Here is a 16,204-nt window from a genome sequence, read left to right on the forward strand (position 1 = left end):
AAGGCCATCTCAGTAACTGCCCTATTAATGAGCTTATGTCTCCTGAGCACTTATGCTTTATCTCATCGAATCTTCACAACGACCCTATAAAATAGGTCTACGCATTCACTTCACAAGTATATATTGCACTGATATTAGGCGTCAGGCGCTGTGCTAAGTGCTGGAGATATGAGAGTCAACAAAAGACAAGGTCCTTGCCTTCGTGGAACTTACAGGCTGGTGGGGACGTGCTAAGCGCATGAGAATGGAAGACGAGTGTGTGGGGAGAGGGCGTCGGTAGTAATTCTGTCCTAAGTCTGCCTCATACCTGATGCTCCAGAGTCAGAGTTCCTAACCATTTCAACCTCTCCTGTACAGGCCTAGCTCCAGCCACAAGAAGCTGAAAATCCACATCTGAATTGCAGAGAAGAAAAAGCTTTAAAGACATAGGGGTAATGCACGTGATTTCACCGAGAAAGCCTGCCAGGGAAGAAAAGCGACCTTAAGAGACTTGGAGGACTGAATTGACAGACACTATTAAGAGAAGACCTCCCCTAGACTCTCGGAATGAAGCACAGGCTTGACACAGAGGCCTCTCGGCTTAGCCCAAAACTGAAGAGGCGAGCGAGAAGGAAGCCACAGGAGGAACGGAGCGAGAATTCCACAAGCCTCGCAGTCCTTGCCCAGCACTGCGGCTGCGCGTGCGTCGTTCCGGAAGCGGAAGTGCATAAGAGGTCAGCGTTGGTTTTCAAGATGGCGGCCCTCAATGTGCTGGTGACCGGTTGTGGGCGGCTGGTGCGAGGGCTCCTGGCAGGCCCGGCCGCGACCAGTTGCGCTCGGCCTCTAGCTCGCGGGTTCAGGGAAGGTGAGTCCTGGGTCCCAGCGACCTCCGAAAGTTGAGAAGAGTGGCACAGGTTGCTTCCTCCAGCCCCCGTGTGCGTCTCCCTCCCTCTCCTTCGCTCAGTTAGGAAACGTCGGAGATGCTGGCGCTCCCGGGGTGCTTGAAAGCCCCTTCCAGACCCTGATCCTGTTACCTTGACTTCCCACCCCTTGTGAGTGTCCTCCTGGGCGGGTGCGGAGGACGGAGAGAAAGGCCTCTTTAGTTAGCAAAGGCAGAAGAGAAACCTGTTCGAGGGTTCGGAAGAGTTTTCCGTAAGGGTCTGCGTGTTAATTCTCTTCCGTATTCTCCGAACGGCGGCTCCCTTCATTAAAGAACCCCTGGAGGGAGGGACATCTGGCTGCCGTCCCCAGGGCCTCCCTTTCCAGTTTCTCATCTGAAAATGCTGTCATCTGATGGCGGCTTTTTTCTGCCCGGGCCGCTCGTCTCCCTGAGAGGTGGAAGCTAAGGTGGAAAAGCCATTGAACAGCTGAAAGAGGCAAATGCCGCACGGTAGTTTTGCTTTTCATTAATTTTAAGTGTGGAAAGGAAGCCTGCTCCTAGCATTGAACTGAGAGCTTTCTAAAGGCCAAGTGCTGCACCTCACGCTACCAAGGCATTCTGGAGAAAGAAAATACAGCCCTTTTTCTGAGAAGTTAGGTTTTAATTAGATGATATGTATACACTCCAGTAAATGGAAGTGAAGTGTTTACGTGACGAAGTAGAGGGAGATTCGGTTACCGGAAACAGCAAACCCAACTGGAAGATTTCCGTAGGGGGTGTGTGTCTTGAACAGGCTCATGAAAGGATGGAATCTGGCGGAGAGTGAAAAAGTCTTTCAGGACATAGCCTTCCTTTGTGCCCTGCTGGAAGCAGGGAAGGATGAGTGATGTGCGAAAGAAGTGATGTGGGTTTTTTAAGATTCTGGCATAGTATTGACCAGCGTTTCCTTTAACTAAAGCTGAGATGTATCCAGAGGAAAAGAGTGATCATTGTTTTCAGAGGGAGCAGAAAAGTCCATAAAGAAGAGCCTAATGAAGAGGCGATTGGATTTGTCTCAGAAGAGGTCCCTTTTTCTAGCTTTCAAACAGCAATTTCAATAGGATGACAGACAAGGAACCCAGTTTGGGGAAATCAAAGAGATAGTTCATGAAGAAATGGAAATAGCATGTGTGTGAGGAGAATTTAGCTGTGAGAGGAAGATGGAACATTTGCTATAAAGAACAACAAAATCCAGATAGTGCTTGGGTAGCATTAGATAAATTAATCCATTAATAAAGACACCAGAGATCCCATGCTGCTAATAGAAAGCACCTGAGTAAGGTGTTTCATCTCTTTCCGTGTTGCAAAATAAGCATATGCCCATAACATTTTTTAGTGTGTCTGCCAAGTGTCAAACACTTAATAGCTACAATTTACATATCCTTTACGAAATTCAAAGTTGGAAACAGTTCTTTGCTATGTTCCCAGAGGATAAGCAAGAGGAATAGTTTTGGTGTTTTTATAACGGAATATTTTAGATGAGAATTTTTTCAGTTAGAGAGTTTGTGAAATGTTGAACTGTATAATCAGATGGGTCTTTAAAGTCGTCCTTTCCGTCAGTACTCAGGTTGGTTGCTCTTCTGTGTTAGTCACCATCAGACCGGAAAGCTAAGTAATTGAATTGATGTAACCTTACATGAAAGCACTACCATATTCTCTATTCCTGAGAACCACCTGTCTCCAAAGCCCTTAAATGAAAGAACTCTCTCTTGTTCTATCCGTTATGCGTAAGGCATAAAGTGTTACACAGACAGTTAATTAGGGGTATATTTGACACCCAAATAATATTGTACACATAGAATTTAAAGTTGTGGGGAGAAAGCTGGATAGCTTGCTGAAACTATGCAAGCATCCTACTTTCAGGGTAGCAGAGAGTACAACTTAATGTTAAAGTTCATGAGCACTCAGCACCAGTGGTCCTGCCCGTAAATTCTTAGTCTAAAGCAGTGGTTTTCAGTTTGGGGGGGGGGTAGTTTGTCCCCCAGGGAACATTTGACAATGTCTAGAGACATTTTTGGTTGGCACAGCTGGTGCTCTTGGTGGGTGGAGTCCAGGGATGCTGCTAAACGTATTACGGGGCACAAGACAGCCCCCCCACAACAAAGAACCACCTGGCGCAAAATGTCAGTCATACTGCTGTTGACAAAGCCTGGTCTCAAGTTTGACAAGAGAGACACACAAAGCCAAAAAACCTTATTACGGAAGAAGCAAGACTGAAGGAAGACAAAAATGGAAGTTGTGGTTTATTAAGTGCCTGCTGCAAGCACTATGCTAAGTTTCCCACATACATTTATTCAATCTCAACAATCCTTAAAGGTGGGTATTACTGACGTTTTTAAAAATGAGAAAATCTGATTCAGAGGGGTTCAGTAGGTGCCCAATATCACACAGCTAGTAAGTGACGGAGCTGGAAGTAGAGCCAGCGCTCTTCCCTCTCCACCTGTAAGATCACCTTGGCACTCCCTGGCAGGGCTTCCCTGGGGCCCCCTCCCTTCCCCGGAAGCCCTTGTCAGTTAACTTGCTGAAGACCATTTAGTGCTTTTATGATTGACACGACCAGACTTAGCAAAGACTGTTAGACCTCATTCCTGCCTTGTCATTCTTAGAGCTCTTATGAAGGAAACGTGTTGAAAACAAGAAAAATGAACACATACGAATATCTGATTTTACAGTAATGATCTATCAGTGTGTTGAAATGAGTAAAGGCCAAAGGGAATTTTCTTCGTCTTTTCCAGTTAGCTAAGGGGGCTTTCTGGAAGACCTAGCCTTTTAGGACGTGCTGGCAGGATGGGCAGCCTTATAGCTACTGTAAAAAGCTTTGAGAGAGGAGGGAGTGATTGGGGGCTTTGAAGAACTGAGACTAACCTGCCAGTGGAAAGAGATTTTCGTGCAGCAATAAAGACTCCTCATTCAGAAGCATAGTGCAGAGGGACATTCCCTGGGGCCCAAGGGGAAAGAAGTGGGGAGGTGATGAGAGAAGTCAGAACACTCTAGTGGTAGAATTAAAGATGAACAGAAAGGCGTGGTGCTTGAGTGAGGAAGGAGCTGGAGAAAAGTAGTTAATGGCCAGAAATGCAGGCACACATCCCAAATAGCACTCCGCTCCCTGGCCCTACATAAGACTGTTGGTGCCGCCTCGTAGCCGTCCTGCCATTCAGTTACTCCTTCCTAGTGTACTTGGGACTTGGTTTCCATGGATCCCTTCCAAGAAGGACCTTGGTCTCTGGGCACTCGACAGCAGCGCCCTCCACTCCTCATCATTCATCTTTCCACACTTCCTCCTTTACTAAACAGTTGGCTCTTTATCCTGCTGCAGCTCCTGGGTCTGTGTTTATGTGGCCATCAAGGTCTTTCTGCGTTCACTGCAATCTCACCGCAAATGCTGTTTGCTCTACACTGTTATAATTCAGTTATCTTGGACTCCATCCTAGGCCAGTATTTACTGAAGCACTCAAAGGACCTCTTTACGAGGCATGGACTTTATTATAGTGAGGTTCCCATGCTTGTTTTAGTTCCTTTTTCTCCCCGAGGGCAAAGACTGTGTCTTCCTATTCTGTTGTAACTCCGCAATAGGTGGAGCCGTCCATGGGCGCGCAGCAAATGTGTGGCCTCCTGCGGAACAGATTGTTTGTGTGAGACGTGCCTGTCTTCAAAGACTATGGCCCTTCATTCTAGGTTAGAAAACTGCTTCATTTATTTCCTGAGTTTACTTGATACAGCCGTGGGTCAGAACACAAGGGTGATTCCACCTTTTTCTAAACAAGTTTTCTGTTAGCGCCTAAATCTCTTAGTCCAGCTTTTCTTAGCCTCCCCCGCTTATCTTGAATGGACAAGAGGCCAGAGACAGAATGGATCTCAGGTTTTGTTTGGTTTTGACATGTTTGTGTATGCACACTGAAAATCAATACTATTCTGATTCCTATCTCCTGTTTTCAGAGGCTTAAAATCTACCAGGGCCTCTCCAGGCTCCAGCTGGGCCTTCTGCCCCAGCACTGACACGCCACCCTGATCAATCTCCATCTCTTGTGAATGCTCCGGTCATTATTTCGGGTTTGACAAATTGTCTCTATTAGATAAGCATCTGCCTAATGTTTTACTCACTCGCATATAGTAAGAGAATTCACTGGCGCAAAGTTGCAGCGTGGGGAGCTTGTGAACAGTGGACCTTGCCACGGGCTTTGATCTCTTTTCCAGGGGCCAGTGGGATGACTTCAGGGTTTGGTCCTTTGCCGGGAGTGATGTGTGTTTTGTTAGACTTGTTTACCTCATGGTTAGGGCCCAAGTGCCTCCACGGAGAAGGGAACCACATGTTTATCCGCTTTGTTTTTCAGGGCATTGTTCTGTGCTGTCCCCCCACCTGTTGCTCAGATTTGATTGTCCAACTTGGTGTTTGCACATTTGTAATGTGTCCGGGGTCCCTGGCAGCCCTACGGGGCTGGGGCTGTGCCCGCCTGCATCCCCACATTTGTAGGTTGACACAGGGCAGTGACAGTCCCCAGCAGCTGTGCTGGCCTCCAGACTGAGCCCCAGGTTGAGTCTCTCCCACATCCCGTTTAGGCTGGTCTCTGAACAAGTAGGTCTGTGTGTGGGGTGACGCATTTTCTTTTACTGGGAGAAACCTAGTTTGTCTTTGAATTGATTAGTAACTCCAGTGTTCTGGAGAAAGCCTCAGGGCCTTTCTGGCCATTGTGACTCCTTTGTGTGTCTGGAATTGGACGTGGAAGGGCTCTCAGGTTGGAAGTAATGAGTCTTTATGAATGGCCTTACCCAGAAAACCAACGGGGAACCAGTCCAGGCCGTCTGTGTCTAATTAGGTGCCGGTCCCAAGCTCAGTGATGGCAGATGCCGCTGTGGGACCCCGAGTGGGTTAGAAGTGCCTCATTTTTTTTTTCCTTAGAAATTCTTTCTTTCTATCGTTTTATTTTTTTATTGCAAAAAAACAGTACACGTTTACTTTAGAAAATATAGATAGGTATGAGAAAAACTAAAATGACCTGCTACCACCCCTGAGAGGAAAGCAGTATTACCATTTGGGTACATAGCTTCGGGGTCCGTGAGCCTCCTAACATCCTTGTCTAATTATAGGTATACTTACGGACATGTCTCTAGAGAGAGGTCTGTAACTTGCACTGGATTTGCAACGTTAAGAACCTTAGGCTCTTTCTAATCTGGATTACTTCTTGCCTTGGCTAGAGCTGAGTAAAACTAATTGTGGTAGCCAAGCCGCTATTAAAATATGATTGTAGTATGTGGGGAGACGGTTTGCAGCCTGGCTCTGTGGGCCCAAGTTTTCTATTCCAGTAATTAGCAGTCAGAAGGGGACCGTGGCAAGTATTTTGCTCCCTAAACGCTAGCTAGCATTCATTGAGCATCTGCTATGTGCCAGTTCCTATGCTAACAGTTACGGCTTCTCTCTTTCGAAAGAAACTGGGAGAACAAGGAAGGATCTCCAAGAACTTGCTGTTTGATTTTATTTGCCAAATGTGAGCTTTTAGCTTGATTCTTCCTTTGAATATTGTTGAAGTTGTCATTCTGCATCCTGGTCGAGTAAGATAGAAAATATGTACAGCCTGGTGGCTGCGCGCTGCTTACTGTCTTGCCCTCGAGGTTTCTTTTGACTGCCAGGCCTAAACAGGCAAGGAGCTGACGGAATCCCTCCCAGTTTAGAATTGCAGTACTTCTCCCTGACATTCTGCCTGGACCCGGTACCTACAGGCCCCCTGATGCCCCCCTCTTCTCTCAGGCCTCCCCGGAGTAGATGACAGAATGCAACCCTGCAGGGAGAGGAGTGAAGCGGAGAAGGGGATTTAACTCGCACACTTGTTCTTACCCAGCTTTAACACAAGGCTCTCAGGATGCGTTTTAGGAGTGAATTTGTCTCCTTGCTTATCTATCGTGGGGCCACTGAGCAGTGTTAGGGCGCTGCTGTATCTTTCATTGCAGACTCTTCAAGGTCAAAAACGTTTCTCTTCATGAAAGGACACAGGCAGCGGGTACCTTTGAATGTCTTTCAGATGCTTCCCCACCCCTCCATTCTTAGGTTGTTACTGCCAGACATGGAGGGGCAGGATCTTGCAAATTTCCTTGGATAGAACTGAGATGAATCTTGGCTTAGAAAGGCAGAAACAGCGTGGAGACCCTTGACTCCAGAGAGATGATATTACTTGGGCATCCGGGCTTGCCCCCACCCAGCCTCAAGGGCATAGAGCCTCGGCACTTGGAGGTGAACCCTGCATGCTTTCTCTTCCACATGGGGACCGTGGGAGAGTGCAGACTGAAGGCTCCATTTTTCTGCATGTGTAGCATTTGAGCTGTTATTTGAAACTCCCTGTTCCTTATTAAATGGCTGACCTAATTTTTCCCCTTTATCTCTGTAGTGGTGGCGATCCAAGAAGGGAAGACGACTATAGTAAGTATCATTGAGTTGGCCACTTACAACCTCTTTAACACTTGGAGCTGCCTGGCTGCTCCTCTGAGGGAAGGAGGGGGCCCCAAACTGGACTCCTGGCTCCAGAATCAGCTCCCTCTGTGCCCATAAATCTCCCAGTCTACTGTTTTTCAAGCTGTGCGCTGTAGTGTGGTTCATCAGGAACAGTCACTGTACATGGCTTGAGGCGTCTGTTATTTGAGGAAAGTGGCCTTTTGTATGACAGTCTCAGAGGTCTTTGCTGATATGTTCTCTGGAGGGTGATAAATTAGTTTTCCAGAGGGGAAACTAAGGCAATGGCAGGACTAGAGAGCCAGAGTCAGTTGACCCAGGGCCAGAGCCTGGATCTCAGCTCCTTTCCTTTGTGCCCAGAGTGACTAAGTGATGCAATTAAAAGGTGACACTCTCTGGGCCCTGGACTCACTGCTAGCACCCTGGCTTGTCTGCTAGTGAGGAAGCTGGAACAATTCTTTATCCGCCCACTGCCCCCTTTCCCTCATTGGGCCCATCTCACCTCCCTTCCTCCAGGAGTCACGGGGCCAAGATTAGCCTCTAATCCCTAAAAGACAACTTTGTTTTCACACGCCTTCCATGCCTCCGGCAAATCCTCAGCTGCTCCACAGAGCTCCCAAAAGCCTCTCTAACTTCCATGTCAACCAGGGCTTTCACCCTCTGACAGCCAGCCACGCTCAGTCCTCCCTAGGCAGTCCTACCCCCAAGACAAAAGCCCTTGGGGTTCCCTCTTTGGATCTTCCTCAGCTTTTACTGCTTGGCCTCAAAACAGTTCTTTAGAGGGGGGCCCCCACCCCCTTAGCACACCTTGTTTGTTCCCTTATTCAAAGCTGAAACAAGCATTTACCCTGTGAACTCTGTGCTGGTGGAGAGAAAACACATCTGGCTTTTGAGTGTGAAGACTGTTTGTCATGTGGGGCATGAAATTGCTGTTTGTAGAACGAGCATGGAGACACTGGCCCGAGGAGAGCCTTGGGGGAGGGAGCCCAGCCATGCCTGGAGAGCTGCTACCATGGCTGACAGTTCTGTTCGCTCTCTGGGGTCTCAGCTTCATCTCTAAAGTAAGATCATGATGCCTCCCGCTCTGGGTTCTGGGGGTTAAATGAGATGATACACGTGACCCATGATGGGCGCAGGCATGTAATGAGTCAGTAAGTGTGAGCTCTCCCCACCCCCCAGACCCACCTTACCCCCCTCCCAAGGCCTACCACGCACCTACATGTTTTCCCTAACACACTTCTCCACTAGTTGTGGTGGCCTTGGCAGGAAGGAAGGTAGCAGTGTCCTGCACGGCCCACGTTGCTTCCAGCCCCCTTTCCCTTTTGCCAGGTCTCCCCCAGAAGACATGTCGTTGCCTCCTAAAGCCTCTCAGACCTGTCCCCGCCTCGCGCTCACAAGCCATGGCCTCAGTCAGCAAGGCTTTCTACACCTCCCCTCCTGCATTTGGAGCTGACGCCCAGATCAGTGGTCTGTTACACGTGGTAATTCCAAGGCTGTGTCACAGGATACAGCAGCTACAGCGAAGGTCATTTCGCATGAGGCCTCAGCACAACTGGAAAGGTGGCCATCCAAAATAATAAAAGCAAAGAGAACGGGAATGTATCTTCCCATCTATGTTTTTTTAACACGTTGCGTACGGATCACGAGAATCTTTGTTTTTTTCTGAGCCATGCGTTAAGGACGGATAACGAGAATTCTCGTTTTTACTGTTGACTCTTTTTACTTTGCACATTTTATTGAATTATTTGTAGAATAATTATTTATAGAATAATTTATTTGTAGAATCTATTATTTATAGAAAAATAATAAATGACATAGAAGCATTTACGCTTTAAAGAGAAGAGTGCATTTTAAAGTAGTTTCTTTTAAAAACCTGCCAGAACAGAGGGGTATGAGGGATTTAAACCCCGCCGTACGCAACATGTTAAAAAAAGAGAGAAAGAGAGCGAAGAAGCGAGAGTGCACGGCTGTGTACTTGTCTAGGCAGAGCCCGGGCCTCTCACCTGGGCATCGCTGGCATCCTGGGCTGGCTAATTCTCTGCTGTGGGGGCTGTCCTGTGCGTTGCAAGATAGTTAGCAGCTTCCCTGCTAGGTGCCAGTAGCACCCCATCCCCCAGTCGTGACAATCAAAAATGTCTTAGATGTTGTGCAGTGTCCAGTGTCCCCTGGGGAGCAAAATCGTGGCAGGTTGAGAACCACTGGCATAGACCTAGCTCTGTAAGATAAAGTTGGAAGCTGCAGTTTCCTCTGAGAAGGATCTGTGGGATGGGAGGGAGACTTCCTTTGGACTCTACATCCCTGCGCGGTTTGAAACTTTTTGCCATGTGCATTTATTACTTTTTCCCAAAGGTTTTTGTTTGAGGAAGGAAAGGTAGCATTCAGCTGATACAGCAAAACCCTACCTCTTGCCACCAACATTAAGTTCAGTTTCCACTGCCCTTGAAGGCCACCAAATCATTTCTTTGTGGCCACCCCAAAGCCCAGGGTACAGCAACTCCAGCCTAGTTCCAGTGGAAAAACCTATTAGCCGTTCCCGCAAGACCCCCAGAGATGAACTTACCCCAGCATTCCCACCATTTGGGGGGGGGGGGGTTGCTCAAGGATCAGAGTCTGCACACGTCCCTCCCCCTCACTGGCACTCTTTCTCTGCTTCCTAGATCGAAGGCCGTATCACAGGGACTCCCCTGGAAAGTCCAAATCCCCCTAACCCCTCTGGCCAGTGCCCCATCTGCCGGTGGAACCTGAAGCATAAATACGGCTACGAGGTGAGTGCGCAGACATTGGGCTCTGCGTGGCGGGGAGGTCGTGGGCCCGGGTTAACTTAAGCAGTATTTGCGGCCCCCCCCTCCCTTCCCCCCCATCCCCGTAGCCACTGCTGCATCTCAGGGAGACACCAAAGACAAGCATTTTGTCTAGTGGCTCGTAACCCTGGCTGCACATTAGAATCACGGGAGCTTTTAAGAAAATGCCCAGACCCCACCCCCAGACATTGAGTCATTTGGTCTGGGGTTAAGCCTGGCCGTCACTCTTTTTGAAAGCTCCCCAGGTGAGTCTTATGTGCAGCCAGGGTTGAGAGTCACTGAGTCCATGGTCTGGTCGCATGCGATTCAGACCGCCAGGGCCCTGTACCCCAGTCTTGCAGGGTTGTGTTCCCAAGGGGGATGGAACAGAATCTGAGTTTGGCTTTCCTTCTTTTATAATGAGAATCTATCTGGAGAGTCCTCACTGTGACCTGGGGACGCACTACTGTCTCTTTCCGCAGTGGAGCTGCATAGACCCCTGTTTGCTGCAGCCCTTCTAGCTCTTGTTGCCCCGGAAGGATAATGACGGTGAATAGCAATAGCTACCCTGCGCTGCGCGCCCTGCCAGGCACTGTTGGGAGCATGTACCTGTCTTCATTCACTTAGTCGTCCTTCAGAGTTCTGCGGGTGACCTTAAGCACCCTATTTTTAGGTCGCAGGTGACTCAGGCTCTGGGCCAGCCTGCCCTGCAGGTTGTCCCTGTACCCCTCCGAGGAATGGGATGACTAAGGGCAGAGATCCCGGTCAGGTGGTAAGAGGAGGCGAGGCCACATGCCCATGGGATCTGAACAGAGTGACCCAGCTAATCTCCCAGGCTGGGAGCCTTGGCTTCAAGCGCCCCCCTCCCCGGGCTGGGGAGAGGGGGTGTTCTTTCACTCTGCCCCCAGGCCCTTCTGCTGATGGCCGCCTGGAGTAACAGGAAGCTTGCAGGCCATGGGGCAGTATTCACAGCTTCTTGTTACGTGCAAGTTAGTGGGGTTGTGGCCATACTTGGAACCCCAGCTGAAGATGGGTAGGCGAACCCCCCACCTGCCTGACCACCATGGGCACTCTTCCTACCAGCCGTTTCCAGGAAGTAAGACTTGGCTCTGTTTACCCAGCAGAAGAAATCCAATCCCCTCCGAGGTAAAGGCTAAAGTTGCTTTCCTTTTACCCCGTTCCACTGAGGACACCATTAGCCTGAGCTGCACGAAGCTGTCAGCTTGCTTGGCAGCCTGCAGTGGGGGAGGCTGGGGCTGAGCCCAGTTTATTAGCCCTAGATAATCCAATCCAAGATCTTTTCATCAGATTCTGAAGATTACAGGGGTGGGAATTGGGGGTCTGGGTCCCTCGGGAGCTGTCCAGGGATTAAAACAAATCTGCGGTTATACAGCGAGACGCCTGCCAGGACAGCAAGTCAGTTTGTGGACATGACTGCTAAGACTGGCGTGCCAGGCCCCTCAGGGTGGGCGGGGGGGGGGGGGGGGGGAGGTGGCTTTTATTTAACCCCCTCAGTCATCCTGTGAGAGTTGGGAGGGCAAATGGTCTCTTATCTTGATTCTGGCTGTTTATCCTTGTTTCCGTGACTCATCCAAAGCAGTCTGAATGGTCCAAAAGAAGCGTGAGCATCCATTCACATCTGGTAACAGGGGGGCTTAGAAGATGTGGGATTTAACTTCACAGCCCTGGTACCTTCCTCAGCTTGTATCCTACCCAGCACTTCATAGGGAGGAGGAGGGATTGTCTGCATGTATTCTGGCCTGTGACACATAGGTTTTGGGGGCAGAAATGGTACAGATTTTCCCTCTTCTGTGGGAATGTGTGACCTGCCCCCCACCCCCCACCTCACCCTAGGAGAAGAACAGACCTTTCGTCATCAGGAAAGATACTGCAGGTGCATGAAAGATTGTTAACACTTCTTGAAGAGTTTCTGTTCTCTAACCTCGTCTATCAAAAGATTATCTCCTGGAGGAGCTAGAGGCTCTTGGGGTTGGTAATAGGGTCTGAAAATCTTAGTTGAGATTTATCTTTTGTTGGGGTGAAGGTAGGAGACCAGTGTGCAAAGCTGTTTGTGGGGGGAATAGCCTCAGGTCGGTTCCCAAGGGAGACATCAACCTCCTGGAGTGCCAGAAAATGACGGCCTCCCCTGGCCGTCACGTGGCCTGGCTCCCCACCATCGAGCGTACACCCAGCTGACCCCCTTCTCCTGTTTTCCATTTCCACTAGGACGTCCTGCTGCTCAGTCAGTTCCTCCGGCCTCACGGTGGCATGCTGCCCCGCAGGGTCACAGGCCTGTGCCAGGAAGAGCACCTCAAGATTGAGGAGTGTGTGAAGATGGCCCACCGAGCAGGTAGAAGTTCCCCTCGGGGCTAAGAGGGGCCAGAGGGCTGCAGGCGCCATTCCCCACCCTCCCCCGTTGCCCTGCCAGCTACCCCATGTTGTAGCCCCTCCTGGAAGAGAAACGGACATCCAGAGTCTTCATTATACGCCCCCAGTGCCAACCTTCCACCCCCTTGGGCTTTCCGTATGGCCCCCAAGAACTGCAGAGACCATCCCCTTATATGCTCTTCCCTCCACTCAGGTCTGTTGCCAAATCACAGGCCTCGGCTTCCTGAAGGATTTGTTCCAAAGAGCAAACCCCAGCTCAACCGGTAAGCACACCTGGGTGTCCACACCCTGAGCATTCTGCATGCCGTTTCCACTGTGTCCTGCTGGGGAAGCCATTCATGGAAACTCATGCCACAGCCCAGGGACGTGAGCTGCTCCTTGGCTGTCCCATCCCGTCCAGCATGAGCACACACCCCCGTCAGCCCCACCTCCCCTGCTGGCTTCGGCCTCTTTCTTCTTCCCTCCCCGGCAGGGACTTAGCACAGGGGCAAGAAGGCTGAGAAGTTCTGCTGCTTGGGCAGTAGAATGTGCTAATCCCCTGTTGATGACATCATACCGGGTTGCTATGGGAATGTCAGAGCACTTTACAAACTTTTAGTATCCCAGCACTGGGGTTATTAAAGGGCAAAATGAGGCCTTAAAACTGGGCGGGCCCTTTGGGGCAGGGCCACTGTATACAGCTGTGTAAGTCGTACCCGGCAAAACTTCAAGGCAGTAACCACGTAGACTAGATTGTGAATGGTGCTTTCTAGAGTTATGCAGTTACCAACCTGCACAGCTGCACACGGTGACCCCCAAGGTGCTGAAGTTGGAGAGGAGAGGAGAGGAAAGCCCCCAGGTCCAGGAATCAGTCAGTCTGCCTTTCGTCCTCAGCAGGGTGGCCCCGCATGTAGGAGCAGATTCCTGTGGCGCTCACAGCCAGCCTATGGTCTGTTCCTTCCCCCCCATCTCTGACATGACCACATGCACATACTCCTGGGTCAGTGATGCCCTCTTGTTGAGAGTAGAGCCAGAGCTGTAAAACTGGTTTTGGTATTTCTTGTTCTCCCCATCAATGACTGCTCCCCTCTTTCAGCCTGCCCAGCTGTCACTGAAACTACCCTCTATATGGGACCAAAAATGGTTGAAGTGAAGTGAGACTTACCCCACCCGACCCCCACAAACCTCCTAGTCTGATTGCCAGCAGAACCCAGGCATGGGGGTGGGAGGCCAGGAAGAAACCAGCCACGGGCTGCTGGGCTCAGGGTGCCGGCCAGAGCTGGGGCTTCATTGACGGCTCGCCAGCAGCCTGGCCCCAGGCGCATGTCCACCTGCACTTCCTGCGGTGCTAGCTGGGCCATCTGCCAGCAGCCCTGGGGGAACAGGACCTATTAACCTCTTCCTGTCTTTCCCAAGTGTGCTATGGACCATTTGGGGGTTGAGCCTCCCCCCACCCCCTGACTTGTTAAGAGACAGCAGCAGGCCCTAAGGACACAATCCATCCTGCCCTCAGGCCTTTGAAGTGAGGCCAGGCTCCCTCCCATATATCCGGTGTCCTTTAACGTGACACAGGATTGATGATGTGTGGGGGCCCTTGGGTTGCAAAAGGCCACCCTGGCGGGGAGGGGCAGTCTTGGCTATGAGGAAGGTTGATTCCCGTGCAAGGAACTTTATGATTCTCTCCAGGGGTCCTTGAGCTGCCATGCACTGGCCCAGGTTCTGCTGGGGCCCTGGAGGAGCCACACTTCTTCCTTCCCCTGCCCCTTCAGGAGACGCAGAAAGGAGCCTTGGTTCTCCTTGAGCTGGAGTCTTCCCAAATTGCTGGCTGGAGGCCACCCAGGCCCTCCCCCACCAGCTGGCTGCTCCATGTGGCATAGCCCTCAGGCCCAGAGTTAGCTACAGCACAGCTTCCCCGGGGCTCTCCAGGGTGGGGGGCAAGAACAGCTTTAGGGCAGCAGCTCTGGAGGCCTCGAGATCTGGTCAGCCTCGAGATCTTCTGGGGTCCTGGAATCCCAGGGAGCACTCCTTTTGGGGAGCCTGCTTCCATACCACATCTCTCCACCCACCCCCTCTAGAGTCTGGGTGATGCCAGCCCAGGGGCCCGGCCAGGTGTTTGTTGCCTTACCCTTTACTCTCCCGCTGTCCCAGCACCACCAACCATAGAAAAAGCAGTCCCTGGGGCCAGCCTATTCCTCAGAGGTCCCTGGTGGGGGCATTGACATTGACAGGAGATGTATAAAGGCCGCCCCTCTGCCCACGTCACGCTTGGAGTGTAGGCCAGCACCTCCCACAGCTTTCTACTCTCAGAGCTGTTCCCTTTGCGCAGGGCTGAGAGCAGAAGACTAAGGTCCAGGGGAGCTTAAGGCAGCAATCATTTTTCCACTTTTACTTAAAAATTTTCATCTAGGGGTGTTCATTTTTTTAATTAAAATCTCTCATTTGAGGGTTTCCAGAGGTGGCTGGGTTGAGTCTCAACCTAAGTGGGGGCAGAGAATCCTGGCCTTTGCCCCGGCTGAGCTTTCGGGATGAAGGGTGGGCCTCTCTGGACAGGACCCAAATTTTGTTCTGAATGGAGTCAACCCCAGTCCCAGCCGGCATGAGCCACTTTTCCGGGAACTGTCAGCGCCCTGGCCATCCCCAGAGGAGGCCAAAGGGCTGTGGGTGGCAGCCATCTTTTTCCAGCCCCTCCCACTTACAGGAAGGAACCTTCCTGGCCTGGGTCTGCTCCCACGGGCCTCACCCTTGGCTCCCATCATGGGCTGGGTGAGAGGCAGGGGTCCTACATCAGTTATGGCCGCCCAGGGGAGCTCCCTGAAGGCTGGGGGGCAGAGTGAGCCAAGTGGGGAAGAGGGAAGGCTCCCTCCAGGCCCTTCCCTCAGCTGCTCCTCCACCTCCTCCCCCACCAAATGCGCAAACACGATGACTCCTGAAGATCAAGGGAGCGCGTGGCTCTGGGCTGCCTGACCCTGGCCACACACTTGCAGCAAGAGCCCAGCCCATCTGTTTACAGCATCCTCAGCGGTCGTTCGCAGGAAACGCTGCTGCCCCTCGAGGAAGGGACACTAGTGAAAGGGTTTGGTGGGACAACCACAGCTTTGGCCCGAGGCGGCAGTGCCCAGCCTCCCAGCTCCGGTGTGGGTGCCGGCCCCACAGCCACCTCCTGGTCCTCCCTCTGCAGGTACCTGACGCGCTGGTCCCGCCGCTCCGTCAAGCCCATTTACAATAAAGGCCACCGCTGGAACAAGGTGCGCATGGCTGTGGGCTCCCCCCTCCTGAAAGACAACGTGTCCTACTCGAGAAGGCCGTTGGTGCTGTATCAGTGACTGAGCGGGGCCTCCTGCGCTCCCACCCCCTGCTGCCCGGGTGGCCCGGATCCTCCAGCACGAGCAGCACGAGGGTCAGTGGGACCACCTTCAGTGGCTCAGCCTGCCCGCTCCGCTGGGAGCTGGGGGCAGGCAGGGCAGTCGGGCCCCTTGGCAGCTGCTGCGGTCTCGTGACTGGCTAGGGCTGTGCTCAGTGCTGGGGGACAGGAGCTTTGCCCAAAGGAATGACATAAACCAGGCCCATGTCTCACCCACGGGTGTGTGTGTGCTCACTGCTCGGGCAGTATGGGGGGGCACTGTCCATTTCCGCCAGTTACTGAGCACTGAGTCACTGCTCGCTTGTGATGAGCCACATGAATGCAACCAGAGGGGCTTCCTGGGCCAAACAGGTTCCCAT

The 16,204-nt window shown here is 51.5% G+C and overlaps 1 protein-coding gene across 1 annotated transcript; it reads left to right on the plus strand.

Annotated features, from left to right (window-relative positions):
* The first annotated feature begins 686 nt into the window (after positions 1-686).
* On the plus strand, positions 687-16,057 carry MRPS18A (mitochondrial ribosomal protein S18A). The gene is made up of 6 exons (XM_019738449.3): positions 687-844; positions 7,276-7,307; positions 9,995-10,102; positions 12,344-12,467; positions 12,699-12,768; positions 15,663-16,057. The coding sequence occupies exons 1-6, from the start codon at positions 733-735 to the stop codon at positions 15,805-15,807; spliced, it is 591 nt and encodes a 196-aa protein (XP_019594008.1). The 5' UTR covers positions 687-732; the 3' UTR covers positions 15,808-16,057.
* Positions 16,058-16,204: the final 147 nt, after the last annotated feature.

This window comes from Rhinolophus sinicus, chromosome 2 (assembly GCF_057876585.1).
Source record: "Rhinolophus sinicus isolate RSI-liver-muscle chromosome 2, RSI-T2T, whole genome shotgun sequence".
Lineage (NCBI taxonomy): Eukaryota > Metazoa > Chordata > Mammalia > Chiroptera > Rhinolophidae > Rhinolophus > Rhinolophus sinicus.

Excerpts from the sequence above, each read along its gene's own strand:
- MRPS18A (XM_019738449.3), top strand. The coding sequence starts at position 733 with ATGGCGGCCCTCAATGTGCTGGTGACCGGTTGTGGGCGGCTGGTGCGA. Across the intron at positions 845-7,275 it reads AGCTCGCGGGTTCAGGGAAG|TGGTGGCGATCCAAGAAGGG; the intron begins GTGAGTCCTGGG and ends TTATCTCTGTAG. Across the intron at positions 12,468-12,698 it reads GAAGATGGCCCACCGAGCAG|GTCTGTTGCCAAATCACAGG; the intron begins GTAGAAGTTCCC and ends CCCTCCACTCAG.